This window comes from Rattus norvegicus, chromosome 15 (genome assembly GCF_021556685.1).
Source record: "Rattus norvegicus strain SHRSP/BbbUtx chromosome 15, alternate assembly SHRSP_T2T, whole genome shotgun sequence".
In the NCBI taxonomy this organism is placed as follows: Eukaryota; Metazoa; Chordata; class Mammalia; order Rodentia; family Muridae; genus Rattus; species Rattus norvegicus.
In genome coordinates this window covers 20,048,360-20,075,803 of record NC_141548.1, presented here as the reverse complement: position 1 = coordinate 20,075,803, position 27,444 = coordinate 20,048,360, and the positions used below count along the sequence as shown (strand labels likewise).

The 27,444-nt window shown below is 45.2% G+C and overlaps 2 protein-coding genes across 7 annotated transcripts in view; one reads left to right on the top strand and one right to left on the bottom strand.

Moving 5' to 3' along the window:
• Positions 1-1,934: 1,934 nt before the first annotated feature.
• Positions 1,935-10,848, top strand: Kctd6 (potassium channel tetramerization domain containing 6). 3 transcript variants are annotated; one of them, NM_001431404.1, is given in 3 exon segments: positions 1,935-2,105; positions 7,436-7,507; positions 9,533-10,848. In NM_001431404.1, a coding segment is annotated over 1 exon segment (606 nt). In that variant the 5' UTR covers positions 1,935-2,105; positions 7,436-7,507; positions 9,533-9,585; the 3' UTR covers positions 10,192-10,848.
• Positions 10,849-14,104: 3,256 nt separating this feature from the next.
• Acox2 (acyl-CoA oxidase 2) overlaps positions 14,105-27,444 on the bottom strand; it is a 31,486-nt gene continuing 18,146 nt past the window's right edge. For all 4 annotated transcript variants that reach the window (XM_087584999.1, XM_087585001.1, XM_087585000.1 and 1 more), the window contains 2 exon segments: positions 18,807-18,939; positions 14,105-14,425 (listed from right to left, as the gene is read on the bottom strand). In XM_087584999.1, the coding sequence (XP_087441125.1) occupies positions 14,363-14,425; positions 18,807-18,939 (196 nt within the window). In that variant the 3' untranslated portion in view covers positions 14,105-14,362.

The following is a 27,444-nucleotide window of genomic DNA, read 5'->3' as shown; positions in this document are numbered from 1 at the left end:
TTTCATACCACAAGAACATCCATACTCACTGTGTTTTTTCTGACTGTTAATCCAATATCCACATATTCCAGAGAATCAATAAAATTTGGAAGAACATTAAGCAATAAATAGGGGCTGAAGAGACGGCTGTTCTTCCAGTGGACCAGGGTTCTAGTCCCAGCTCCCCATGGTAGCCAAGCACACCATCTATCAGGTCAAAGGATGCAACACCATAAACTTTGTCTATGTATACTCCTAAAAAATAAATCAGTGTTAGTGGGGATTGGGGAGGTTGGGGTGGTTGTGGGTGAGGAAGTAGTGGTGCTTTAATCCCAGCACTTGGGAGGCCGAGGCAGGCAGATCTCTGAGTTTGAGGCTAGCCTGGTCTACAGAGTGAGTTCCAGGACAGCCAGGGCTACACAGAGAAAGATTTGTCTCACACCAACCAAACAAATAGAAAGAAAAGAAAAAAAAACATTAGGGTACTGCATGCTTTATTTTGTGTACTGATTTGCAGAGGCGTTTTCTTATATTCTTACTTAGTTGGTAAACTCAGTGTCAATGTAGTTGCCCAGTATGTATGTATGTATGTATGTATTTATTTATTTATTTACTTACTTATTTATTTAGTATACACCCTTCAGCTTTCTGCCTGCATGTGTGCCTGCAGGCCAGAAGAGGGCACTATATCTCATTATAGATTGTGAGCCACCGTGTGGTTGCTGGGAATTGAACTCAGGACCTCTGGAAGAGCAGACGGTGCTCTTAACTGCTGAGCCATCTCTCCAGACCAATCTAGTCACCCATTATATTGAAGCCCACATTGCTTATTTAACCCAACAATTTGATTTTTGGAGAAAAATAGAATATTAGATGATGAATATATATATATATATATATATATATATATATATATATATATATATATGATTCCAGAACATGCAGATGTGTAGACCAGATGAGTTTCTGTTTTGTTCTTTTGAAAGAGGGTCTCATTATGTATCCACAGCTGTCCTAGAGCTCAGCTATGTAGGCCAGGCTACCCTAGAGCTCAAAGAGACCTGCATACCTCTGCCTGGAAGTGCCGGGATTAAGAATGTGACGCTACTTTTTACCATGTCCGGCCCAGGTGAGTTTCTAAGGCCAGTAGAAGTGGATTGCGATCCGGCTAGCTAGAAGTGAATGGCTCTTGGAACTCTATGCATGGAGTCCAATTAGGTCTGCAACCTTGACCTCCTTCCTGAAATGAGGACATTATCCTTGCCAGTCTCATCCAAGCCAAGCTCCTCAGGTTTTACACAGGATGATGTTAGCTCCGCCCTTCTAACTGGCTGCTTTTCGCTGCCCAAAAGGCTGGATAGGTGGTCCCTCCGAGCCATTACTTTACAGAATGGCTTGCCTTAATATATAAGGCCAGGAGAGGCTCTGGATATACATATATATTTTTTCAGATCACCACATCTGAAAGCAGGAATCTTTTTTCCCTTATTCTCCAAGGCAGCCTTCTTATTGGACCTCTCCCACCAGGATTCGAACTTGACTTATTTTGTCTACTGGCTGCTTTTTTGAGTCTTGGGACTCGCCTCGGTCTGGGTGGTTGCAGTACTATCCAAGCCCTGCATACGATGAGGTCTATCAACTTAGTAAAAACAGCAGAGGAGAAACAGCTGCGGAGGTGACGTCCTAGTCAAGCAGGGAAGAGACTGCCAGCAGCCTGGAGCACAGCCTGAATACGGAGGGGAGTTAGGGGCGGGGCCTGGGCGGAGCTCCGCACGGGAGTCCTGGGCGGGGCGGGGATAGGAACGGGTCGGAGGCGGGGCTTCGGGACTGCTGCAGAGCCCGCCGGACCACGCCGACCCGGCAGCGCCCAGAGTGCCCGCGGCCGCCCGGCTTCCCGGCCAACGCTCCGCGCCGCCAATAGGGGGCGTCCGCGCTCTCGGCGCCGCGACTCTGCTGAGAAGGCGCCGCCCGCGCCGGGCAGCTGGAGCCGCAACTCTGGGCGCCGGCTCAGTCGTCCCCTCCGCCGCTGCCGCCGCTGCCGCCGCGGGGCGCGGGCTCGCTCGTCCCCGCGCTCGCGCTCTCGGGCCGCCGGCGACTCCCGGCCCGGTCGCCTCCGCGCTCGCGCAGTGAGTGGGGCGGGAGCGGGGCCTGCGGGGCCGGGGCTGCGGGAAGTCGGGCTGAGGAGAACGGCGGGTGGCGGCCGCGCGTCCCCGGGCTGGCACGAGCCCGCGGCGGGGCCTGGGCGGGGAAATCGGGGACGCGCGGCCGCCGCGAGCTTCGGGCTCCGGCTGGGGTTCGGGGCTCGCTGCGCGTGGCCGGCCCGGCTTGGCTTGCGGGCGACCGCGGAGTGGGGACCAGCGGGCTCTGCGGGGCATAGGGTTGTTTTTTGGGGAATGGTGCTTATTAGCCGCCACTGCCCTAGTTTAAAGCTCTGCTTTTTGGGTTTTCTGCACAGATTACAGCTTTTTATTGGGATTTCGGGATGTCACGACGTAGTGCTGAGTGTCAGAGGTGATCCTTGGCGAGGTCGTGGGGAGCCCCTGCAGCACCTGCTGGGCGATGGCAGCGGAGGCTGTGTCTGGGGGTGGGACGGGAAAACGAAACGTGACTGAGATCCTGTTTGGATATTCTATTGAAGTTGTCATGTTTCTGTTCTGTACACCGGTTCTTCACACAGCAAGTTGATAAACCTGGTTGCAGGGTTTCGTGATGCTGGCAAATAGACCGGGGTGACCTGGTTTGTGAAAGCCCAAGTAACTGTCTCCAATGCATCCCCCTTGGCAGGCTTGTCTTTTTGCTGTTACAAATATTCTAGTGTGGGAATAATTCTCGGGTAGCACAGGCCTAAGCCCAGAAGTGTTTTCAAAAGAGCAAAGTCTAAAGTAGGCAGTTAGGTAGGGTGGAAGAATCACCCTTTGGATGAAAACCAGGAGCCCACATGGAATTCTTAGCTTTTTTGTAATGCCGTAGGTAGACAGATAGACATAGATGATACCATACATAAGTTTTGTGTTTCGAATTTTCTTAAAGCATATTTTAGCTGAAGCAATAGCAAGAAAAAGCAACCTTATGGTCACGCCTATGAACCCATCGTTGTATCTTGGATTTTAATAGTTGGGGGTCTATTTTAAACGGATCTCGGATGTGTGTGTTCCGCTTTATCTTGGTGACAACCCTGAGTCATGCTTTCTAGAAGTTCTGAGAGCTCACGTGTCTTGTCTCTGTGAGTGCTGGACGTCATTCATTTTACCTTTAGTTTTTCCTACCGCAACTGCCCTGGGAACTCCGGGGAAAGAAGGGCCGAGACCAATTGGGAGCACAGACTGGCCTTTACCTCTATGTTTACCCAACGTGTCTGATCTAGCTACTTAAATTTTGTTGATGTAGCCAGTGGAAAAGAGCGAGATACTCAGGTTTTTCATAGTCCTTCTTTGCCAGAGCTCCACTTCTCACTGCCCTGTCAGCCAGTTTCACCTCTATTGTGTTTAAATGGTGTGGTTACTTTGGAGAAGGTCATAATACCCCATTTTAGTGGAAACTGAGGGGAAGTAAAATTTTATGATTTTTGACTCCCGTCAGCACTTTAGCTTGGAGAGTATATAGTCTTCTGGTTTCATACTGTCAGAAGATTCATAATTTCTTGTAAGACTTTCTCCTTTTCGCCTGCATCTCCTTTCTTCCAGCCCACGTGGTTGTGAGAGGGGTTTAGTTAGCGGTAATTTAGCTCTGTAATCGCATTATCCTTGTGCGCTTGGCTACTTGTGCTGGCCTGTTATGTGGACATTAACTCAGAAGACGCCTGGAGATGCCACTGAACCAATTACTATAAAAAGTATTTCACTTTCAAACTCCTACGTTTCTAAGAACAGAGAAACTCAGTACAAAGGCAGCTTGGAAGGTAAGTATAGACAGAGAGAGAGAGAAAATGTACTGAGTCTTCATTTTGGGATAGCAGGCACAAAGGTTTCAGTAGTAAAGCACTCGGAAGGTCTACCCAAAGGAAGTGACTACAGTTCTCTCATTACATCTTCAAATCTGAAGGTTAGCATGACAGCCTATGGACTGTTAGCTGGGAGGAGGACTTCTCCCCAGCTTCTTAGTCAGTAGCAGAATTTTAGAATGTCTGTGCTGTCTTATCGAAACCCTAGTGCAGCTTTGCTGTGGTAAGGAGGGCTCTCCACGGTTAAGTTGCTAATTTACTGCATTGTGCATTCTTCAGATTGCTGGGTAAATTAGTAACTTCTTTTCAGGCTTCTAGAAATTCTTCAGGACACTTTTTTTTTCTTAACTACCTGCTAACATACTGTCAGAGTTTACATCAGCTACAGCGACCTTTGAAGTTCAAGCTTGGCAGTTTTTAAGACCGTGATTTTATTCGTATCAAAGGTCAGGTGTTTTCAGGTAAACTGATTTTACAAAGTCAGAAAGCCTTTCTTTGAACTTCATAGTCGTTGGCCGTAGTCACGGCTCTAAGGAAAGCCACTCGGAGGGAAACACCTTTAAAGGAATTTTATGAGGAGTGTCTCACAGATTTTATGAAACATTACATGTTTCTTTGCCTTTTAAGAAACCTGGGCTTGGCCAGGTGGGAGTAGCACATGCCTTTAATTCCAGCACTCCAGGGGGCAGAGGCAGACAGATCTTTGAGTTCTGAGTTCAAGGTTAGCTTGGTCCACAGAGCGAGTTCCAGGACAGGTAAGGCTACACAGAGAAAATGTCCCCCCACCCCGCCAAAAGAAAGAAGAAAGAAGAAAGAAAGGAAGAAAGGTGGACTTCGCTCATGGCTCACTAGTAAAGGTGTTCGTCCTTGCCTGCACATCCTATTATCCTCTAACCCATACAAATAAATAAATAAAAATTTGAATGTATACACACACACACACACACACACACACACACACACACACACACACACACATTCCCATGACTGCTTTCCTAAATTATTAAGCATGAGGTTGTTTATATGTTTGTAGCCAGACTTTGGCTTTTGCTGTAGAAGAGATTCAGAGGCTTCTAATTTTTTTTTTTTGACTGTTCTGATGATTGCACAGAAAAGTTATCGTGCTTTGATTTAGGCTTTGATTTAAACATGAAAGGTTAGTACTGGTGTAAGAGCCAAGTGATTTTTTTTTTCTCTTGTGTTTCCAGTCTTCATTAGTCACTTGGATGTTCGTGAACTAGAGTTCTTTGTCACTTAAGACGGAAAAGCAGCCATTATTCACACTAACGAGTAGCTTTTCGCCATAGAAATGTTTACAGGCTCGTGACGACCAGCCCAAGCTTTTGTTGTAAATTGTGAATAAAGTGCTAGGTGGATGGGGTTAATAGTTGGTTACGGGAAGTCTAGAGTTGATGCTTTTCAGTTGTTTGGTTTTTGGATTCTGTTCTTTGAATTTCTCCTTCAGGAGGGAGCTTTTGTAAAAATCTAGACTGGAGTCAAACACAAGGTATTGTTCAGGTATTCCCCAGATGTGGGGCTGTGAGCAAGTGGTCTATCCTGCCTCTTTATTTTCTAACTCTAAACGTGTACGCGTGTGTGTGTGTGTGTGTGTGTGTGTGTGTGTGTGTGTGTGTATGTGTATGTATGTGCGTGAGCGTGCGTGTTCATGCTCACCAGCAGAAAGGCTGTTCCGTCCCTGCCTATTTAAATGGTCACTTGATTCTAGAGTCCCTTCTCGGGTTGAGCACTTTTTCTTTCAGTGTTTCACTGAACGAGCTCTTTGCTGAAGCCCTCCATTTCCCCAGTTGGAGTCTAGGTCTTCCTCCGAGGGCTCCTCCAGTTTATCCCATCGTATAGCTCTGAGGGATTATATTGTGGACTTCGGTTGTTAGGTGTTGCCTTCCTTTGTAGATTGGAAGCTCCACGAGGGTCGGGGTTACCGTTTCTTCTTCCCGAGTATCTGTATTTTACATGGGCTTCCCTGCCCTGTGATAGTGGACCTTGCATACATTTTGGCTGGATCATTATTGAGGCAGTTGGGGAAGAATACTTCGAGTAGTAGGAAGTGCCTTTAATTCCCTCCATTGTTGGTGCGCTGTTATCTGTAGTGGAACCAACACATTGGTAAGGCTCATTTCTTCCTTTACCTCAGATGGGGGTTTGTGGAGTTTAGTCAGAGGGATGAAAAGGCGTCACAGCAGCTCTGGCCTCTCATTTGTTCATCTCACCATAGTAGTACTCAGGCCTGGTCCGCCTGCAGCCAGCCGCCTGGAGCGGAGGAAGGCAGCTGACTGCCTCTCCTTGAGTTTTATTTGCTTTGAAGAATGTGTAAAGGTAGAGACAAGCGGCTGCAGGCTCTGGTTTCGTCCCCTGCTGTGCCATGCAAATGTTCTCCACACGCCTGAGTGACCTTTTGAGAAAGAGCCTTTGTGATCTTCTGCAGCCAGGCCTTGTTCTTGTGCTGGAAATGGGGGCCAGATTCCTCCAAAAGTGGGATAAACGGATCTTCAAAGACCACATACAGAGCAAGCGACGTTCCTGGGTGAATACGATGGGCCCCGAGGCTCCTGCCTTCTTTGCTAGTGATTTTGAAATCTGCTCTGCGGTTTGCTGGACAGGTTGATTTGGGGAATGGCGTGCCCAAGAGGGAACTGATGAAGTGAAGGCAGCTGAGTAGCTGGGTAAGGCTAGCACGCCCTTGAATGGTAGATAAAAACAGATTGAAGCAGGCAGCACTGAGTGACCCTCAGCCAGCTCCATAAGTGTCTTTTTTGTCCCAAATTGCGCCCTAACAGTTTGTCATTTAAATTGGTTTGTTTTTATGTACAAAGAGGAATACGTCATGATTAGAAACCCTGATTGAATTTTTTTTTTATAAGATACTATCCTGGTGTGTTTCTCTTGGAAAATGACTGTTACTTTTGAAGCTCACGACTTTAAATGCTTTTACTGAGATGTTTGGTTTATGCAGCTGGCATGGTGATCCAAAGGAATCTCCCTCCTTTTCCCTCAAATGACCTTTTCGATGAAGTTCAAAAATTGGTCATGAAGGTCATAGGACCCAATCGTGACGTTCTCTGAAAATGTAAAAATCACACCTCTGCGGGAGTGACACAACGTGTAAATTTTCTTATGGCATTTATTTTGTGTGTGTGGGTGCGTGTGAGTGAGTGTGGGGTCAGAGGACACGTGTGGAGGTCAGTTTTTTCTTTCCACATGAGGGTCCCAGGGACCAATCCCAGTAGGGATCACCTACTGAGCCATCTTGTCAGCCCGGATGACAGGATCGCAATGGTCCCTTCCTCTCTCCCCAAGCGTAGGCTAGTTCTTTGTGCCCCGCGGGCTCCCGAGGCGAGGACAGAGCATGGCGTGGTTTTTCCACATCTTTGGCCTGCTGTAGCTTCCAGTTGACCTGTTCCATAAATGAGCAGTTTTTGTGAGGTTTGAATAACTACATTTGGCAGAACATTTTTCTTCTCCATTGTCATGGTTGTGTGTTTGGTTTTCTTCTTCCAGAGTTTCCCTGGCTTCTGAGCTCCTGGAGACGCAGTGCTGGAGCAGATGGATAATGGAGACTGGAGCTATATGGTGAGTGCTTGCTCACTTTGCGGGCTCCCAAATAATTTGGATGTCTTTTCGCATTCATAGGTTTACTTGAAAAGGATGCAGACTATGGATTTTTCCAGCTTTATCTAATTCCCCATGTATTTGGGGAAGGGCATTTTTATCTGGTTTGACGTTTTTAGACTCAATGGGTATTCTCCAAATAGCCCTTTTTTGTTATTATGTGTGGGAGGAGCAGTGCATGCAGTACCCGTAGAGGCCAGAAGAGGGCGTGTGATTTCCCCTGGAGCTACTGCAAGCTACCTGAATGGAGCTCAGGTCCACCTCACTAGCACATGGCATTTAACTCCTGCCATCTCTCCTACTCCCATAGTAACTCCACTAACTGCAGATACACCTTGATGTTTCGGTCGTTGGTGTATATTGCTTTTTACATTCTCTGTTCATGGGATGGTGATGTTTAAAGGGCCTATGAATAACGGAACGGAGACTGCTTTATTGTAGGAATGGGATTAATAGTTAGAAAGTGGTTCTTCTCTCATGCAGTTTTCACATGCGTCCGTGCATCCCTATTTCCTTCTCTATCTGGTAAGACATATTTTTGCTTTCTTAGTACCTGAAGACCATTTCTTGTTTTTCCTTAAATAGGATTTCTAAAGCTGAATGTGTGGGGTTTTTTTTGTTTGTTTGTTTGTTTGTTTGAGAAGCTTGCTTCTCAGAATTAAAGGTCAGATTACAACATTAATGTTATAAAAATGAATACACGATCAGATATGACATTTTAAAGCCGCTACCGGCCGTTTGGCACGTGGTAGTTTGGGGCTAGTAGATGGGCTAGATTGGGTTCACCAAACCATGTATTTTAATTTAGTGTTTGGAACTCATTTCCGGGGCATGGTGGCACAGGCCTGTAATATCCTGTAATATCAGCCCCTGGGAGGTAGAGGCTTATGAGTTTCCGGCCTGCTTTATCTGTATAGTAAGATGCTGTCATAACACCACCACCAACAACAACAACAAAAGGCAGAAAAGAAGAAACTGATGTTTCCCTGAAAAAAATTACTAAGAATGATTCTGAACAAATTTTTGTTTTTAAATACATTTTGGGAGATGGGTCAGCAGTTAAGAGTGCTTATGCTCTTGCAGAGGACCTGGGTTTGGTTCTTAGCACCTACTCCATGACTCACAACCATCCACAACTCCAAGTTCCTAGAACCACACCATTGGCTCAGATGAGGCACACGTACATACATACATACATACATACATACATACGTACGTACGTACGTACGTACATACATTCACGGCTGGGTGAGACAGTGCACACCTGTGATCCTAGCACTGTCTCAGCAGTGGGACAGAGGTAGGAGAATCAGGAATTCTAGACCGCCCTTAGCTACACAGGGAGTGTGAGGCCAGCCTAAGTTATCCGAAACTTTGTCTCAAAAAAAAAAAAAAATTAGATCTCGAGACTCCTTTGAGGAGAAAAATCCAACAGAATCCCTAAATTAATTATTGTTACATTATCAGATTATTTTTATATTCTAGCTTATGTTAGATTTTTTTTTTCTTTCTTTTGGAGCTGGAGACCGAACCCAGGGCCTTGCGCTTGCTAGGCAAGTACTCTACCACTGAGCTAAATCCCTAACCCGCTTATGTTAGATTTTAAAAAAAAGGGAAGGTTTTGTCAGGTGTGGTGGCATGCACCTTTAATCCTAGTACGGGGGAAGTAGAAGCAGGCAGATGTGACCCAAAAACCTCTTTAGATTCGCTAAAGGTCAGACCTGGCAGGGTTATGGCAAACTTTTGAAGGATTAGATTTACTCTGCTTGAAAGCAAATGTTGAAGCCATTCTCTTGGGCAGGTTTTATCATTGGAAATAAAGCCATTATGGCCCCTAGTGCTTCCAGACACATTAGCTTGAAAGGGTCTGTGCCTTGCTTGTTAGTATTGATTTTTTAAATTTGTTAGTTAAGATTTTTAAGGTTTCAGGTAATTATTTGGATTTTTAAAAATTTCAGATGACTGACCCAGTCACGTTAAATGTAGGCGGACACTTGTACACGACATCTCTTACCACGTTGACACGCTACCCGGATTCTATGCTTGGAGCTATGTTTGGGGGTGACTTCCCCACAGCCAGAGACCCTCAAGGCAATTACTTCATCGATCGAGACGGACCGCTTTTCCGTTACGTCCTCAACTTCTTACGGACTTCAGAATTGACGCTCCCCCTGGACTTCAAGGAGTTTGATCTGCTTCGGAAAGAGGCCGACTTCTACCAGATTGAGCCCCTGATTCAGTGTCTCAATGACCCTAAGCCTTTGTATCCTATGGATACTTTTGAAGAAGTTGTAGAGCTGTCCAGTACTCGGAAGCTTTCTAAATACTCCAATCCCGTGGCTGTCATCATAACCCAGTTGACCATCACCACCAAGGTCCATTCCCTACTGGAAGGCATCTCAAACTATTTTACCAAGTGGAATAAACACATGATGGATACCAGAGACTGTCAGGTCTCTTTCACCTTTGGACCGTGCGATTACCACCAGGAAGTCTCCCTTCGGGTCCACCTGATGGAGTACATTACGAAGCAAGGCTTCACGATCCGCAATACTCGGGTGCATCACATGAGCGAGCGGGCCAATGAGAACACAGTAGAGCACAACTGGACTTTCTGTAGACTGGCCCGCAAGACGGACGACTGACTGGCGGCCAGCCCTCAGAGAACTTCCTGCAAGCTCACGTTTCGGGACATGGAAGAGACTTGTTGTTTAGTGTGGGCCCTCCTTTTTCCTTTTTTTTTTTCCCCTCCAGTCTTTGTATTTATTTGAAGGCACTGAGGACCAGAAGGAAGTTTTGTGTGTGAGCGGTCCCCTCCCTGTTTTGTTCCCAAGTATGCATGTGCCTGTTCGCCGAGTCTCTAGAAACCTTTTTTATAAAAAGAGATCTGAAAATCATTATGGTATATAATCCACCCTTAACAGTGCTAAAATGATTTATGATAACGTGGTCCGTGACTCGACAGGAAGGCTAAAAATACAGGAATACAAGATTAAAGAGGGTGTTGCTCTGACTAGTTTCCAGACCAGTAGGCCGTATTGCAGTATTAAAGGAAGACTGGCCAGCCATCTAAAGGTACTCGTTAAGGACTGCTCTCTACAGTTTTGACAACTGTTTCTTTCTATGCACATAAATCAAGCAACCAAATATCTGTAGCCATGGAAATGTCTGACTAGAAATATTTATATTGGAGTCTCAGTACAAATGTCCCTGTGGTAGAAACCTTATGCCTGCTACAGTTTCATTCCCAAGGGTACTGCCTACCAGGAAAGAAAATCTAATAAAAAAAAATGGAATATGAACATTAAGGGTTGTATTTATTGCAGTGTAAGGGGGGAAAGTCATATTCTTCCTTGGTAGCATGCATCCTTTACGTCCCAATTAAACTGCTTCTAACACGTTTGTTTGTAATAGACTTGACTCAGTGGAACCTTAGATTGTGGTTTATAAGGCCACCTGTGTAACAGAGATAAGCAGTTTTGTCTGAAGGGTGCAAAACTGTTTTCAGATAGGATTTGGAACGAATATTACAGGTTTTCAACTGTCACAGCTATGGATACAACTCAGCCGGTTTGTGCTGATTCATGCTGTGCGCATGAGGACAAAGCGACCCCCCGCCATTTCATCCTCAGGAGTCGTGGTAGCCACAGTGCAATGTATGTTATTAAGTGTAAATTCAATCCTGAGACATAATTTACAGTGAAGGGTCAGAAGCTTGGGGAAACGTGTGTACATTTATTTCAGTGATGCCTGGTTTCAGAGTTGACGTGATTTCTGTCGCTTGAGAGTTACAGGAAGGAGCGTGTTAATCTTGAGAGACTTTGGTTTGTGAGCATTGCATGGTGACTTCCCCGTTTCAGGGGAATTGTACAGCTTTGTGGTTTTGGCTCCAGGGAAGACAAGACACCCTTTTCCTCTTCTCTGTGAGACTGTTCCCAGATTGTCTCTTTGAAAATTTAAGATCTGATAAATTACCCCACTCCCCTACCCCTGTACACACACCAACACCACCGCAGAAACTCAAAACTACCTCATCTTCAAACCAGGACACCTTAATGCTATGGGCAGGTTGATAGGCGTTGATGTATTTGAACTGGTGAGAAGAGGCTACTGTTTGGAGTATATGCTCCAATTGAGAATTAATAAAGGGGCTGGGGATTTAGCTCAGTGGTAGAGCGCTTACCTAGGAAGCGCAAGGCCCTGGGTTCGGTCCCCAGCTCCGGAAAAAAAAAAAAATTAAAAGGAGAATTAATAAAGGGTTTCCTGAATTAGTCGTGTGCTGTGGAGCCAGCTAGAATTGAAAGATAATTTGGGTTCAGAACCGTTGGGAGGGGCTGCAGGGAGTGGCTCTTGGTGCTCTTGCACAGGACTGGAATTTGACTCCCAGCACCAACATCAAATGGCTTACAACCACTCGTAACTCCAGGTAGTTGTAATACCTCAGACTTCTACTTGTGCATGCACACGAGCACGTACGCACACACCACACACTCACTCAGACACCACACACACACATACACACACACCATACACACACTCACTCAGACACCACACACACACACACACACACTCACACACCATACACACACTCACAGACACCACACACACACTCAGACACCACACACACACACACACACACACACACACACTCACACACCATACACACACTCACAGACACCACACACACACACACACACTCACACTCACAGACACCACACACACACTCAGACACCACACACACACACACACACACACTCACACACCCACCACATACAAACTCACACACACTTTTTAAAGTTGTGGAACTAGGAGTACTATTAGCTCCAAGTTTGTGAGAAAGGCAAACGTAAGTTCTCTTCCTTGTCCCCTTCCTTGTCTCCCAAAAGGAAGGTTTGCTTTTAGTAAATTTTCTCTGGCTTACTATTAGTGTTAGCAGGTAAATGATTGCTTATATGAACAAAAGCAAAAGCAACCAGCAAGATTTTCAGGTTTTGTTGTCTTTTTTTTTTTTTTTAAAGATTTATTTATCTATTATAAGTACACTGTAGCTGTCCTCAGACACACCAGAAGAGGGCATCAGATCTCATCACAGATGGTTGTGAGCCACCATGTGGTTGCTGGGGATTGAACTCAGAACCTCTGGAAGAGCAGTCAGTGCTCTTAACCGCTGAGCCATCTCTCCAGCCCCCTTGTTGTCCGTTTTTTCCCCTCAGTCGTAGGGGATGACCAGGGCTCCGTTCATGTTAGGTGAGTGAATCTTCTGTCACTGAGCTGCAGACCATGTCAGCACTGCTCTATGTTGTGTCATTGAAAATGAAATGATTGGGAGGACCCTCTAGAATGTACTAGAGACCTGGGAGGTGAGAGACTCTCAGGACTCAAAGGGGGTAACCCTAGATGAAAGGGCCTACAGTGGGAAGAGGGAACTGATTGAATCCACCTCCAGCCGAAAAACAGGACAACAAGTGAGGGCTGGGGTTGCTATCCCACAGCCAAAGCTCTGACCCATAATTGTTCCTGTCTGAAAGAACTGCAGGGACAAAAATGGAGAAGAGCCTGAGGAAAGGGGAAAAGGAGGTCTAGTGACAGGCCCAAAGCGGGATCCAGCTCAAGGAGAGGCCCACGCCCTATTACTATTACTGAGCCTATGGAGTACTCAAAAAGACCTATCATGACTGCCCTCAGAAAGACCCAACAAGCAGCTGCAAGAGTCAGATGCAGATATGTGCACCCAACCAATGAACAGAAGCTGCTGACCTCTCTGGTTGAATTAGGGAAAAGCTGGAGGAAGCTAAGGAGAAGGGTAACCCTCTAGAAGGACCAGCAGTCTCAACTAACCTGGACCCCTGGGATCTCTCAGACATTGGATCACCAACCAGGCAGCAAACTCCAGCTGAGATGAGGCCTCCAACACATAGACAGCAGACAAATCCCCGGTCTGGATTCAGTCAGAGAAGAGGCACCTAATCCTGAAGAGACTGGAGGGCCCAGGAAGTTTAGAGGTGTGGTGGGGTGGGTGTTGTGGGAACATCCTTGTGGAGATGGAGGGGAGTAGGTGACAGTGGTGGAGGAGGTATGTGGAACCGTCAGGTGGTGGACCGGGAAGGGAATAAAATCTGGAGTATAAAAAAATGGGTTGGGGATTTAGCTCAGTGGTAGAGTGCTTGCCTAGTTGCGCAAGGCCCTGGGTTCGGTTCTCAGCTCCGAAAAAAATAAATAAATAAATTAATTAATTAATAAAAAAGAAAAATGAAATGAAAAATGTAGCTTGGTTGAATTTGGGCATATTGAGATAATTCTGTCTCTTTGTGAAATCTTAATTTTTACTGCGGAAGAGCTGACATTTAAACAAAATGGTATGTTGCATTCTGAGCATCTATATTCGGTTCAGATTGTAGCATACCTAGGCACCTTTGAATGGCTGCTTGTGTGTCTGGGTAAGGCCTCGGGGAAGCTAGAGGTAAGTGTGGGCCACGGGTAGCTCAGTGGAGAGTGCCTGCTAACATCCTTCCACTTTTCAGTCCCAGCTTCCCCCTAGGTAAATAAACAACACAGGAAGTAACTGACAAGTTTATTAGCTTTTCCTGTATGTAAAACAAAAATTTTAGCATTTAGCCAAATACATGCTATAGATGGACAAGGGAAAGTTTCAAACACGCTCAATAGTAGACTAATAGGATGACCATCCATTCATGTACCAATTTACTACCTGATTTAACCGAGCAGCGCTCCCCCCCCCTCCCGTGCTTTAAATTCTCTATGTATATGTGCCATAGTAAGGCCGTGGTGCTTCTCGGTCCCAAATCCTTTGACTTTTCACATCTTGTGTCTCCAGCCGAGCATCAGTGGTCGGATATACTTCTTATAGGCAGGGTTCTCCTATGTTTATGCAAAGTACGGAATGCATTATTAGAAGGGCGCTTTTAGAATTAATGACCTCACTTAAAAAAAAATAGCATCACCTAAGAGTTTTCATTTTTGGAATTAATTTTGAAAGTCGCAGTGGGAACATATGGTAAACACCCCCCCCCCCAAAAAAAAGCATCTTAGGCAGATTTTTGTGCGTGCAGGTGGCTGGCTGATTAAGGGAAAACCCTACAGCTTCTTTGCTTTTGGGATTTAATACAAATGAAAGCCTTTTACTATTCGAGGGTCTTTGGAATTGAACGTGAATCACAAAGCAAGGGGCCAGGAAGTAGAATGAGGCAAAGCCTCTGTCAGAATAGGCTTCCCTGTCATTCTCCGTTTTCTCCCCCCCACCCCCCTGGCCTTGTGCTTGCTAGGCAAGCGCTCTACCACTGAGCTAAATACCCAACTCCCTCCATTTTCTTTCTTACATATTCAGCTTCTAAGCGTCCTTATTTCGTCTGTCTGTCTTTCTGAGGTTTTTCCTTTCTCCTTTCCTCCCGGTTCTTACCCTTCTGGTCTCCCTTCCCCCGCACCTCCCCCTCCATCTACTAGGGCAGGCCTCCTTCCGATATCAACCAAACATGGTATATCAAGTTCCAGTAAGACAAGGTACCTCCCACTGTATTAAGGCTGGACAAGTTAACCCAGTGTTAGGGAAAGGGTCCCGAAAGCAGGCAGAAGTGTCCGAGACAGCCTGTGTTCCCACTCTTAGGAGTCCCACAAGAAGACCAAGCTACACGACTGTAACGTGCAGAGGGCCTAGATCAGTCTCGTGCAGGCTCCCTGGTTGAAGGTTCAGTTTCTGTGAGCCGCTGTGAGCCCAGGCTAGTTGATTCAGTGAGTTTTCTTGTGATATCTTTGACCTTTCTGGTTCCTACAATCCTTCCTTTCCCCTGCTTCTGCAGGATTCCCTGAGCTCTCCCTAATGTTTTCATCAGTTGCTGGCTGAGGCCTCTCTGAAGACAATTACCAGTCTATGCATATAGCCAAGTATCATTTAGGCATTGTTTCATAGATTTTTTTTTTCAGTCATGTGGTTCTATCCTAGGTCTCTGGGCTCTCCAGCCTCTGGGGCCTGGCCCTCCAGGCAGTGTCAGGGCTGGGTTTCCTCTTGTGGCTCAAGTTGGACCAGTCACTGGCCACTCCCACAGTTTCTGCACCACTTCACCCCAGCACATCTTGTAGGCAGGACAAATTGTAGGCTGAAGGTTATATGGCCGGGCTGGTGTCCCAGTCCCTTCACTGGAGTCTTGCCTGGTTACAGGAGATGGCCAGTTCAGGTTCTGTGTCCCCCATTGCTAAGAGTCTTAGCTAAGGTCACCCTTGTCGATTCCCGGGAGTTCCTATTGCATTAGGTTTCTAGCTTATCCTTGAGATCTACCCCCACCCCCAATTCCAGTTTCTCCCAGTGCTCTCTCTGGCCATCCAACTGAAACCTGATCCTTCCGATTCCCCCCCCCACCCCCCCCCCCGGAAATTCATACTTCACCCATTGAGCCCTCTTCGTTACTTAGCCTTTCTAGGTTGATAGACTGTAGCAAGATTATCTTTTACTTTCAGCTGGTTTGTCTCTCTGTTTCTGGGTACCTCACTCAGGGTGATCCCCTCCCCACCCTGTTCTATCCATTTGTCTGCCATTTCCATTATGTCACTGTTTATAGGAAGACTACTTTTTTTTTTTTCAGCTACTTTGCTGAAGGTGTGTAAGGGGTATAAGGGTTCCCTGGTAGAAATTTTGGCATCACTTATGTATACCGTCATATCAACTGCAAACAGTGACACTTTGACTTCCTCCTTTCCAACTTGTAACCTCTCATCTCCTTTAGTTGTCTCATCGCTCTGCCGAAACTTCCTCTATTGAATAGATATGGAGAGAGTTGACAGCCTGGTCTTGTTCCTGATTTTAGTGGTCCTATTATTTTCTAATGCACTGTCTTCAGTTCTTTGTAGCTAAACTCTAGTCTTCCATGCTGTCTCCCTGTTTATTTCCTTTTGCCCGTCCACAGTAAAACTATGAGGTCCTTAACACAGGTCTGCACTGTGTTGAACACTGGCACACCAGCCCTGCACAGTAAATATTCTTTGAACGAATGAACCAAGAGGTTCTCACTCCTTGGACATGTTTTTGCAATAGAATTACTGAGAGAAAAGGATTTTTGCTGGGGGGGGGGTGGTAATATACACCTGTAATCCTGGCATTTGTAGGGTAGGAATTCAAGGCCAGCCTGGAATACACGAGACCCTCAAACAAACACTAAAAAGGGAGAGGCTCCTTGGTTTGAAATGGCCCCTGATGATTCCCCCTGGTTTCCTTAGGGAATGGCATGGATGTAATTTCATGTGAGGAGGAAGATCCATCGGTGGCAGTTTTCTAGAACAGTCAGAAAGCCAAAAGCAGATGCCACAGAGTATACTAGGGGAGCTGTTATCCTGTTCAGGGAGGAAGCTGAGTACAGCCTGCCCCGCCCAGAGAGACTCTGGAGCTAAGACTTGCAGGGTGCCACATAGCACTTTGTTTCCAGCAGAACACAGTGAGATAGAACCTCACTTGTACTTCTGTGTCCGTAGGGTGTGTTTCAACATAGCTGCTTGTTAACGTATCTAGAATATCCGTAACCCAACTTCTTCTATTGTAAAAATGTCTGCCGCATCTCAGAATGATGGCAGATCAAGATTACTTAGACCTTAAGAATGTTAGTGCTTTTCAGAGGAGCCAGAGGTGTAAGACCATGTGGCTATATGTTAGCAGTCAGCCAAGTTTCATCTTGACTAAGTGACGTCAGAGTCATTTGTGATCTCACGTTCCTAAACTGCACGTAAGAGCCACATTGTGGCACCTGTCACTTTTGGTGAGTGTCTGTGGCATCTGTGTCCGTATGTAGGTCACAAGAAGTTCCATCCCTGGTCAAGTTAAAGGAAGTAGACTCAGAGGGACAGGATGATGTATGTCATCAATTTACAGAGTCAGTGAGCGAGGAAGCTTAGCACATCTCATTTCTACAAACCTGCTATGGTTTTCGGACTAAAGACTTAAGAATGAAGAAAAACAAGATAGCCCGCTAGAATCTTTAGTGAGCACGAGGCATCTAGGGGAGAGGAATGTTTTCCTGTGCTGCCATTAAACAGGTCTGAGCTATGTTGTGTCTCTGCATTCACTGACAGATGGGCAGTGAGGGGTCGATGGGTCTATGGAGCCCCAAAGGACACAGATCTCTCCTGAGACCATGGGAAGCAGGGAAAGTTCTTCCATTGGGAAGAACTTTGCTTTGTGCCAGGATTTAAACATTAGCAAGGACAGAGGTCTGTAGTGATGTACTAGAAATAGTTTAACTGTAAGGAGCAGTAAACAGCTAAGTAAGTGGTTTCTATTTCTTTGAGCTAAAACGCTGTCTGCTTCTGGATGGTGCTTGAGGGAGATGGACCGGCCTTGTATCTGGCAGCCATCTTGGAGGTTATGACTTTAGATAATAATGTTAATAAGTTAAACTGGTGCGTGACAATATAAGCTGTCTGATAACGCCTGGTGAAGTGTTAGTGAACACCCGGGTATTGTCACTGCTCTCTCTAACATGTTTCTGAGGTTGGACTAAAGAGAAAGTTTCGCCATCTGAAAACACTGCTTTACTGGGTGAATTCTAATACACCCAGAGCTGTGAAATGACTTGTGTGTGTGTGTGTGTGTGTGTGTGTGTGTGTGTGTGTGTGTGTGTGTGTGTGTGCCTACAGATAGATAGATTCCTTGTTGGGATTATCTCTGTCTAATCTGCTATTCGCTGTGGGCTTCCTAAATTCAAATAAAGTGCAGTACCCACCAATGTGCTTAGATTTGCCCAGTGAGGCTGGTACAACTGGCATTCTTGTAGTCCCTCTGAGGACAGTCTTATCGCTGTCCCCTTATGATGGTTGTGCTTTCCCTGCTCACCGATGGCAGTACCTCAGATTTCCCCTTCATCTCTGAATGTGCACTTTATCTACATGAAACAGAGCTAAAAGGCTGGAAATAGGATGGTTTGGGCACTGCTGTGATTTATCTTAGTTTTGTTAATGTAAAAGCCAGCTCGCTGCTGTGCGTATATGCCTTTGGGTATGTCAAGCCATGATTTAGAAATGAGCCTTTCTCCTAATGCCCCTTCAATGTTCCAAGCTGTTCATTTTGCTGATTTCAGTGCCTGCCAGGCCACACCCCTGGTTTCTTTTATGCATCCTCTGGAAGGATTTTAAACAGATGCACTGTGCCAAGTGATTTTCCACCTAAGCAGAATCGATTACAGTGGGGGGAAAAACATTGAGATGTATTTACTGCTTGTTCTTTGCTGCCTTACATAATTTATAACGGGTTTCACTCAACTACCTGAGTATTGGCTGGGGACTTCTGAGCCCACTCAAACAGGCGTTCGTAGACGTGTCCATCATAACAGCCAAGTGCCGAGTTTAAACAATGGTCCGAGAAGTCAAAAGCATCGGTTAACAAGATGGCATCCTTCCTGAGAGAGGAAACAGATTGTGAGCATTTTACCTTGCGCTTAGGAATCTAGTCAGCCCACAGGAAGTAATTAGAAGTTGCATCATTATCGACTGTTTGAACAATTCACTCTATTATTTTGGTTTTATTATCAGGTATATGTCTACAGGATACAGAATCAAAGAGTTCTTTAAGGCTTGTTATTTAAAAACCAGGGCTTGCCTGTTGGGTATAAAGTCTAGGATCCAATTCCCCACACTGGAAATAAATAAATAAATGAAAAAAAATTATCCTATCTCCCAGTATGCCGGTTAGTGTTTATTAACTTGACGAAAATTTGCGTCACTTGGGACGACGGAGGCCCAATTGAGGGAATGCCTCCATCAGATTGGCTGGTGAAACATTTTCTTGATTAATGGTTGATGTGGGAGAGGCCAGCCCACTGTGGAAGGTACCATCTCTGGGCAGGTGGTCTTGGGTTGTATAAAACGGGCAATTGAGCAATCCATGGGGAGCAAGCCAGGAAGCAGCATTCCTCTATGGTCTGTGTTTCAGTCTCTGCATCTACATTCTGCCTTGCATTCCTGTCTTGGTTTCCCTCAGTGGTGAACTGTAATCGAGGGCCAAATAAATCTTTTCCTCCACAAGTTGGATTTGGTCAGTGTTTTATCACAACAGAAAACAACTGGTGTACCCAGCTACTCTATTCAGGTTTACTTCTCTCCAGAGACATTGTTAGTTTTAGCTGATAGTTACACAAATATCTCCATATATGAATGTATACATGTACATATACATCTACCTGCCTGCCTGCCTGTCTGTCTGCCTACTTTCCTAACTACCTATCTACTTACCTATCTGTTTAAATTGCTAACAACTTCTTGATGCTTTAGTTTTATAATAGTTGACTATTATAAAAGCAAAGGTTTCTTTTTGGGGAGTAAAATGGGACAGGATGTTACCATGCAGTCCTCGCTGTCCTAGAACTCTGTGCAGCTCAGGCTGGCATGCCATTCTCCTCTCAACGCCCCACCCCCAGATGCCTGATGGCTGGGGTTGCAGATACATTCCACACACTTGACTGGACTAAGCAGGACTCTCCTTCATACCTATATCCTCAACCTTATGCTTTCTCCTCTCGGCCTTCCTGTCTCCTTATAGAGTTGTGACTTTGACAAGATTAATTAATATTCAGTATTGACATCATGATGATTGTATGACATCAAAACATTTGTAGAGGCTTAGATAATATACTGAGTTATATTTGTGGATTTTAAATTTTAATTTTGCTTTGCAATAAGGTCTGGTTGGTCTGAACTTTCACTCTGTTTTGTTTTTTTGTTTTTTGTTTTTTTTTTTGAGACAGGGTCTCACTGTCGTTCTGCTGGCTGGTCTAGAACTAGAACGCCTTACGTAGCTCTGGCTGGCCTTGAACTGTGCACTACAGGTAGGGAGTCAGTAGTCCTTCCACATGTGGATCTTAGGCATCAAACTCACATCGTCAAGGGATTGAACTCATGTCAGTCTGGGCTTCAAGTACCTTTCTCCATTAGGCCATCTTGCTGGCTTTTAATCCTGTTTTGATAATAACTAATGAGCCTCCTGTTTTGGCAAGAGCTAATGAACTGTATGTCTCGTTTAATATCCCTTATGACCCTTCTCTCATTTCTCTCTGGAATCAGCCATGGTCCATTGTATTTTTCCCCCTTCCTTATGCTGGTTTAGACCACTCCACTCCTCGTTTTCACTGGTTTTCTGCCACCACCCTTACGATCATATGTCTGGAAAGAGCAGCTACACTGTTGTCCTAAGAGCATTAAGTCAAGCCACAGCCTAGCAGTCGTGTTCCACCGCTCTGGTTCACCGAGCCACTTGCCTCATGGTTATTTCACCGTCTCTTCCATCTTCAAGTCTACGGCATTCACCTCCTCCTTCCTCACCAGAGTGGCTTTGCATCCTATTTCACCGGTAAGAGCTTCCCACAGGTTCCCACCTCTGAGCATTATACACCGAGCCCCCTCTTAGTACCAGCCATCTTGGTTCTCCTGCTCCAAGTGTACCCATCCCCGGGTCTGTTAGGTGCTTTGAGCCCTTGTCTCCTGGAGAGCAATACTCCAGGCAATACTTTCCCTTCCTGTAGAGTGTGAAAAACCCCTCAGGGTCACTCCAGCAGCTCCACGATTGCTGTCATCTCAAGGCAACCTTTGGGGTGGCTGGAGACATGGCTCAGCGGTTAATAGCACTTGCTGCTCTTGCTTTAGCTGATGGCCCTTAGATGGTGGCTTCCAACTGTCTGTAACTCCTCTGACATTGCACACCTGTGGTGCACTTCCTTATGTGGGGGCACACTCGGAACATTTAGAACTGAAGTTTAAGCCAGGTATGGCTAGTTGACACCCCACTCTCACCTAAGAGCAGACTCTTGGGGATCATCAGAGGCAAGCCCTTAATCTAAAAGATGGAGACCTAGATAACCAAGAACAAGGCAACTTGAAGGATACAAGTGAACCTGCGGGGAAAATAAAACTTAAAAATAGAAAAGAAACTTTTTTTTTAAATCGCCAAAATCTTCAAAGAGCTAAGAAGGTCAAGACACCACAGATATGATGTAAGGTCAAAAATGCCAGTAACAAAAAAAAAAAAAAAACAAAAAACAAAAAAAAATGCCAGTAACATCCAGAAAGTAGAGAAGGGATTCTGAAAGTTTAAAAACTGATAATATGAATGAAATGAAATGAAATTTAAAAACAAACAAATATACTTTTGCCCTCTCCTTTTCCTTATCCACTCCAGACCACGGCTCCTCTTTTACCTGAATTCAGGAGTATTTTGTTTGCTTTTCGCCAGTTCTTCTGCTCTTTCTGGAGAGGACTGGCTGATTGTCAGCTTTTACCTCCAGCCCATCGCTGGGGTAACTGCCGTTAGTCCCCTGCTGTCTTCTGGGGTGTGGGGGGGTCCTGACGCTTCTCATTCACTTACTCCTTGATGACATCATCTCTCTCACAGCTTTAAATATGAGCCACGTATCACCGACTTCCGGATTTATCCATCTGGTGTCACCTGCCTCTGGCATCTGTACTAGATTTCTATCTCACAGGCTTTTCTAGTGCACTGAGTACCTAACAAACTCCTGATCCTGTCCGTCTCATCTTAGGCTGGCCCTCCTGTAGCCTTCCCCTTTATGATCGATGGCCTGGCTTCTTTCTATCCTGGGCCATATCTACGTGTGGCCAACCCTGTTCTGCTTTCAGAGCGTGTCCTAATATTGTCCACTTCCCACGGCATCGGCCAGCGGCCCACGATCATCTCCCACCTGGGTGACTGCCTCAGCTTCCAGACCCGTCTCCTTGCTCTTATTTATTGGTTTATATATAATGATTAATTTAGGAGCTGCAGGCTAAGCCTATGCCATATGCACTCTACCTTCAGGCTGTACTTCCAACCCCTACATTATGTTATTCATTTATATATAAGAGGTTGGGAGATGGCTCAGTCGGGAAAATGCTCGAGGCCCTCAGTTTGATTCCCAGAACATATATAGGGGGAAAAAGGCTAGGAGGAGACAGGTAGATCACGGGGCACCACTGTCCAGTCCGTCTAGCCTGCTTGTGGGTTCTAGCACAGTGAGAGATGCTGTGTCAAAGCAAAAACAAGAACAAAAGCCATTGGTGCTTGAGAAAGGACATCTGAGGTTGTCCTCTGGCTCTGGTCTCCACATATACACACGCACACACACACAGAGAGACACGCACACAGAGACACACACACAGAGATGAACACACACACACACAGAAACACACACACAGACACAGACACACATACACACACACAGAGACACACAGACACATACACAGAGACAGACACATACAGACACACACACAGACACACAGACGCACACACACACAGATGCACACACACACAGATGCACACACACACAGACACAGACACACACACAGACACAGACACACAATAAACACACAGAGACACACAAACACATACACAGAGACACACACACAGACGCACACACACAGATGCACACACACAAATGTACACACACACAGAGACACAGACACACACAGAGAGACACACAGACACACAGACACACACACATAGACACACATACACACACACACACATACCCCAAAACAAACAACAAATCCTCAAATTTAAAAAAACATACATATGCGTCTAGATACATGTGTATAGCCCCCAGGTGTGAATGTCACGTTAGGTTGTTTCGGGTTATAAGTGTGCTGTGCTGTGAACCTTCTGTTCTCTCACGCAGTGAAAGCCTGGACCTTCAGTTTTACAGTTACGTACCTGTTCCCTCCCTTTCCACTTGCACCCATTCTCCAACCTTTGTCTCCCCTTCCCCCTCAGCTGTGCTTCCCGCCTCTACAGCCTTGTTTCTGGCCTTTAGGTAGACAAACCAAGCACTAGCTTCCTACCTTTGCAATGTCTACACTGTGCTCAGCTTGGCCGATGGTTTTCCTGGTAGCCATATGATTCCTAGAGTCCTTCCCTGTGTTCTCAGGCCTTTCCTCAAATCACCCTACTGGACAGGCCTTCTTTGGCTTCTTTCAATGCTTAAAGGTCTGGAACTGTAGCTCATAGGTAGAGTACTTGGCTGGCATGTTCAAGGCCATGGGTTTGGTCCCCAGCATCACACAAAAACTAGAACAAGAACCTTTGGAACCTTGGTGAGCCCTCTGCTCCCTCAGACCGCTTACCTTCTTCCCAGAATACTTTTCCCCCTCGTGTGTGTGTGTGTGTGTGTGTGTGTGTGTGTGTGTGTGTGTGTGTAGGGCATTTGTCTCCTTCTTGTAAATACTGTGGCCCTTTTCAACCCAAAGCCCTGTATCTTTCATTTGAGATGAATTTTCTTGAATCCTTTTATTGCTGTTTTGCCATATTTTGGTTTTCTTTGTCTTTTCTTCCCTTAATCTGTCTTCTACATGATGGACCACGAATGTGAGTTTTCTTTAAGAAATTTGAACATTTTTTTATTGTCTCTTAAAAAAAATTGTACTTTTTGTCTCTGACATTTTCTGAGATTGCTACAACTCCACCTTGAACACAGGATTTAGCTCCATTCTATTTCCTGGTACCCATTTTTATCCTTTTGTGTTTTTACTTGCTCAGCTTGCTTATATAAATTATAAATCTTTGAAAGAGTGAACTCTGATAACCACAAACACAGAATAAATACCAGGCTGTTTTGAAATTTCTTCTGCCAAAGCCATTGATCAAAAAACTCTTCAATTGGGGGTTGGGGATTTAGCTCAGTGGTAGAGCGCTTGCCTAGCAAGCGCAAGGCCCTGAGTTCGGTCCCCAGCTCCGAAAAAAAAAAGAAAAAAGAAAAAAAGAAAAAAAGAAAAAAAAAACCTCTTCAATTTAGCCTCAGGCAAACTTTTCAGATAAGGGCTAAAACCAGCCACATATCAAACGTCAAAAGAAAAATCTCTAAGCCGTGTACTAAAATCCTTCTCCTCTGAACTCTCTTGAGCCAGGCCACAATTCAAATCAGCCACTATCTTCCATGTTCCTACTGGTATGACCCATTAAGCCAAAATTAAAGGATTCCACTACTTTTCTAATCCAAAGTTTTAAGGTCCACACTCCTCCAAACGAAAGCATGGTTACGTCTATCATAGCAATGCCCCAGCCCCTGGTGCCAACTTTTGTCTTAGGTTTTCTATTGCTGTGAAGAGACACTATGACCACGGCAACTCTTATAAAGGAAAACATTTAGTTGGGACTGGGTTACAGTTCAGAGGTTTAGTCCCTTATCATCATGGTGGGAAGCATGGTTGTGGGCAGGCAGACGCGGTGCTGGAATTCTAAATCTGAATTGGCAGGCAGCAGGAAGAGACGGAACCACTGAGCGTGGGCTCGAGCTTCTGAAACCTCAAAGCCCGCTTCACAGTAACACACTTCCTCCAACAAAGCCACGCCCACTCCAGTAAGGCCACACCCACTCCAATAAGGCCATACCCACTCCAATAAGGCCATACCCACTCCAACAAGGCCACGCCCACTCCAATAAGGCCACACCCACTGATACTAGGGCTCCCTATGGACCCAGCATTCAAACGCAGTCTATCGAGACCATTCCTATTTAAACCACCACACAGGGCTAAGGGTGTAATCTATCAGTTGGTAGGGTGCTTGCCCAGCATGTACAAAGCCCTGGGCTCAAACCTCACCACACTGAATAAAAACTGGGTGTGTTGGCTAATGCTGGTAATTCCAGCTCCAGGAAGAGGGGGGCAGAATGGTCAGAGGTTCAAGGCTATCCTTGGTTGTATAGCAAGTTCAAAGCCAGTCTGGGCTACCTGACACACATTGTCTCATGACAAATATATATTTGATGTTTTACTGACATTTTAGTAAGGCTCCAGAAATAAATGTGTATGTTCAATCTGCCACCTTTACTTAGCAGTCCCTTAGCAGAGATGTTTAGCAGGACTTAAAGAGCTAAAACTGAGCTGCACCAGTTCACTGGCCTCACACAGGGAGCTGGTTTTGGTGTCTCGTAGAATACAGTCCTGCCTTTGCTTTATCATCCCTGAAATCTGAGGGAAGTGGTGATGAGTCCAGCCGGAGACCTGCGATGCTGAACTGATGAGTTCATGGTGTCTGTTTCCTGTGTATCTTTCCTGCTTTCTTACACTAGGATCCATAATGTAAGTACATCAGTTTATGGTTTCCAGGCTTGTATTGGCAGCCTCTGTCCACAACAAGCATTTAGAAAAGCAGAGTGCAGATTAACACACACACACACACACACAAGGCACAGACACACACAGACACAGACACACACAGACACACATACACACAGACATACACACCACACAGAGATACAGACACAGAGACAGACACACAGACACACATACACACACAGAGGCACAGGTACACACAGACATAACACCACACAGAGATATACACACAGACACACACAGACACAGACATACACAGACATACAGTACACAGACATACACACACCACACAGAGATACACAGAGACAGACACATAAAGACATACACATATCACACAGAGATACAGACACAAGCAGACACACACACACACACAGACATAAATACACCACACAGAGAGACAGACAAGATCACAGACACACACACACACACACACACACACACACACACACACACACACCCTGCATCATGCTTATGAGGTTAAGCATGTTAAGGGTATTACGTGTCTTGTCATCACCAGCCAGCACCAGGTGACTTTGCTTTCGTGTGTTTTTCAAATGCTAATCATTTCAGCAAGTTAGAAAGCTAGGTCAAGTTAGAAAGCTAGGTCAACTTGAGCTTGAACTGGGTAGTACTGCTTACCAGGGATTACACCCTTAAGGTTCCCGTACAGGGTCCCCCATATTAGCATAAGTTTAACCGCTCGTATAATTGTGTTATATATGCTTCTGACCGTTTTTGCTTGTATTATTACTTATTTACTTTGGTGGGGATGCCGTGGTATGTGACTGGAGGTCAGAGGATGACTGCAGAAGCTGGTGCTGGCCTTCCGTCTCGTGGAATCAAACTCAGATCGCCTGTTTGTCCGGAGCTTGCGAGCCTTCTCTCTGGCTCGGTATTTGATTTTTATTTGGACAGACATTTAGTAGCCTCTAGCTATTGGTCAGCTGCTGATGTGTAGCCGAGAGTACTTGTTAATACTACATTTTAGGAACAAAAAAGGACTTGGTTGATTTTTTTTAACCTCTTGTGAAAATCTATAAAAATCTAAAATCTTTTACTGATAATGAGAGCTATTGGGACTTTCAGGGGAAAGGCAGTTTCCCTTCCACACATAATAGGCATCTTATTTTTTGCCCAGAAAGGTTTCAAAAATGTTGCATTCTCCGGTTAACTTGGTTTTTTCTTTTTATTATACTGACACTAGTAAAATAATTAATAGTGTTTAATACCTGTTTATTCCAGTAGTCTGGTCAGGTCAGACTTCAGTTTTGATGTGTTCTTAAAGCAATATTTACTTTATATATAGTATATATATAATATATGTATAATATAATATATGTATAATATATATATATACATATATATATAAAACAGGATGAATGCTGCTCATATTCATAGCTCCAAATTTTACAGGATTGGCTCTACATTTAAAACATCTATTACTTCTTTATAAATCAGTATATAAATTACTAAGTCTAAAAAAATCACCTTGAAGCCAAGGGAGTATCAAAATATATTAATTAGACTTGGCACAACTTTACTTAAAGCACATTGGACAGAGACATGATATGCATAACACACACACAATGCTGAACACCCCCTACACCTGAACACGCAGGTGAAGAGGGCGGTGTCAAGTGGCTGGAAAGCCGAGTGTCCCAATGCCTCTACCTAGTCACACACGTGTGTAAGCTCATTCGTATTAGCCCGAGCGTCTTCCTCAGCAGGGCGGGGAGACCAAGTCTAATGCAAAGGCTTACGGACTAAACGAGACAATGCATATAATAGCACACAGACCTCACTAAATG